Here is a 2,626-nt window from a genome sequence, read left to right as displayed (position 1 = left end):
AAAAAAAAAAAAAAAAAAAAAAAAAAAGAAAGACACCTAAATATATCAGGTCATTAAATGAGTTATTAAGATAGCAATTACATTATATTTGTACTGGATATATGAATAGAGCAATGTAAATTATACTTAGGCAAGTTTCAAGTGAAAATGATAATACTGGAATATTTTGAAGGTGTTTATTTTCTGTCCTTTTCTTATCACCACTGTCTTCAATTTATTCTAATCATCATGGAAGAATGGTGGTCAGAGAGTGGAATCTGGAGAAAGAATCAAGGCTATTGCCTGGAAATCAGAACTCTACCCTACAGGAATTCATGCCACAAAGTTGTATCAAATCACTAAATAGTCACATGTGCACGCACACACACACACACACACACACCGTACCTCAATTTTTAGTGGTTCACTCTGTGATGTGTCCACCACTTAATCTCCCCAGAAGGATGAACCACAGCATTGTTACTGAGTTCCTGGTTCTGGGCCTCACCAAAAACCCTGCACTCCAGGGAATTCTCTTCTTTGTGTTTCTCTTCATCTACCTGGTGGCGTTCCTGGGCAATACACTCATTGTGGTGGCCACCATCTACAACGCCACCTTGCACACCCCCATGTACATTCTCCTTCTGGCTCTGGCCATCGTGGACATTGTCTGCACCACGACCATCATACCAAAGATGCTGTGGGCCATGCTGACATCAAAAAAGACCATTTCTTATGGGGGCTGCATGTCCCAACTCTTCTTCTTCACGTGGTCCCTGGGGGCTGAGATGGTTCTCTTCACCACCATGGCCTATGACCGCTACGTGGCCATCTGCTTCCCCCTCCACTACAGCACCATCATGAACCACTACATGTGTGCAGCCTTGCTCAGCATTGTCATGGCCATTGCAATCACCAATTCCTGGGTGCACACAGGTCTTATCCTGAGGCTGACTTTCTGTGGGCCAAACACGATTGACCACTTCTTCTGTGAGATACCCCCGCTGCTGGCTCTGTCCTGCAGCCCAGTGAGAATCAACGAAGTGATGGTATACGTGGCAGACATCACTCTGGCCGTAGGAGACTTCACCCTCACGTGCATCTCCTATGCCTTCATCATCGCTGCCATCCTCCGCATCCGCACCACAGAAGGCAAGAAGAAGGCCTTCTCCACCTGCTCCTCCCACCTCATAGTGGTGTCCCTGTATTATTCTCCCGTCATCTACACCTACATCCGCCCTGCTTCCAGCTACACATTCGAGAAGGACAAGGTGGTGGCTGCACTCTACACTCTCGTGACACCCACGTTAAACCCCATTGTGTATAGCTTCCGGAACAAAGAGATGCAGACAGGGATTAGGAAGGTGTTCTCAATTCTGAAGCTCTAGTGGCTTCAGGACAGAGTATCTCCTTTCTCCTCTGCAAACATTTATCAGAACATCTCCAATCTGGCAGATCTTTCATCATCATCTCCATCCCCAATTCTACCTTCCTTATTATTTCCTTCCTTTCCTTCCCTGCCTTTTTGCTCTCACTCTTGCTGCAATTCCATATTCCCACATGAACAGTGCAACTAGATCACAATGTGTATCCCACCAGCTTTTAAAAATAAATATCTGCCTTCTAATTATGCATATAGTACATGATTGATAATAAGACCATGTGCACAGCATATGTGCATATACCAAAAATTAAGCATAGCTTTTAATATTGTTGAGTTGACTAGTCTATGAATCAACTCCTGTCTCCAATTTACACAGCAAGAAACTGTATTTTAACATTGTGAAAGAGATTTTTAAGAGAAAGAGTACAGTTTTTCTTGAAACCTATGTTATGTTCAGCTTTTAGCTGCAATATATTTTTAAACCATTCACACATTTTTTTCATACTACTTTGGAAATAATCTAGTTCATTTCATTGTTGCCTGCTTTAGATTTTTTATTCCATGTGTATAAGAACTATGTATTATGGTTGAAAATATTCTATATAATGTGTAAGCCAATTTTTCATTAAATATCTACTGAGCAGCAAGAGAACAAACTCTTCTCCGGCCCCAAGGTGGAAACTCCACACATCTACAAATGTAGGTGTGCAAGCTGCACAAGTTCATAAAGGTCAGAGCAGTGTGCTATAAAGGACTGAATCTGGATTCTGTGGGATGATTTGCTGAAGGATCAAAGAAATGGGAACTTCCCCTCCACCGACTGAATGGTATTGGGAGGTCTGTTTCCTTCAAGTGGAGGGAGAGTTAATCCTTGCTGAACTCTCACTGCAATAAAGATAGTATTTGCCTTAATCAAATGGGAAAGAGGAGCTCAGTCATGTCTAAAGTTGGACAATGCTAAACCTTGTCTGTGATCACATTTATCTATGGACTGGTTTGTACTGGTTTGACTCTATCTTAGTGACCTTTGCTGATACTGATGTTCTGTGAATTCTTATGTCACCTAGACCGCGGCATGATCTTGCTGCTGTCCCAGATCTGTCCAGCACACAGCTGTTGCTTCTTCAACTCATAGTACAGGACATCCTCTCCTATGCTTCTCATTAAAACCTGCATACAAGTCAGATTAAAAACATAAAGTCCATCATTTATAGCACATAATTGTAATTACCCAAACATGCCCCTTCTTGTGAAATTAATTAA

At 42.1% G+C, this 2,626-nt stretch overlaps 1 protein-coding gene across 1 annotated transcript; it reads left to right on the top strand.

Moving 5' to 3' along the window:
* The first annotated feature begins 443 nt into the window (after positions 1-443).
* LOC102012966 (olfactory receptor 13G1) lies at positions 444-1,367 on the top strand. The gene has a single exon (XM_005382372.1). It carries the CDS (start codon positions 444-446, stop codon positions 1,365-1,367), a length of 924 nt encoding a protein of 307 aa, XP_005382429.1.
* Positions 1,368-2,626: the final 1,259 nt, after the last annotated feature.

Source organism: Chinchilla lanigera, unplaced genomic scaffold (genome assembly GCF_000276665.1).
Source record: "Chinchilla lanigera isolate Chin_1 unplaced genomic scaffold, ChiLan1.0 scaffold00017, whole genome shotgun sequence".
In the NCBI taxonomy this organism is placed as follows: Eukaryota; Metazoa; Chordata; class Mammalia; order Rodentia; family Chinchillidae; genus Chinchilla; species Chinchilla lanigera.
This window is presented reverse-complemented; position numbering and strand designations above follow the sequence as displayed.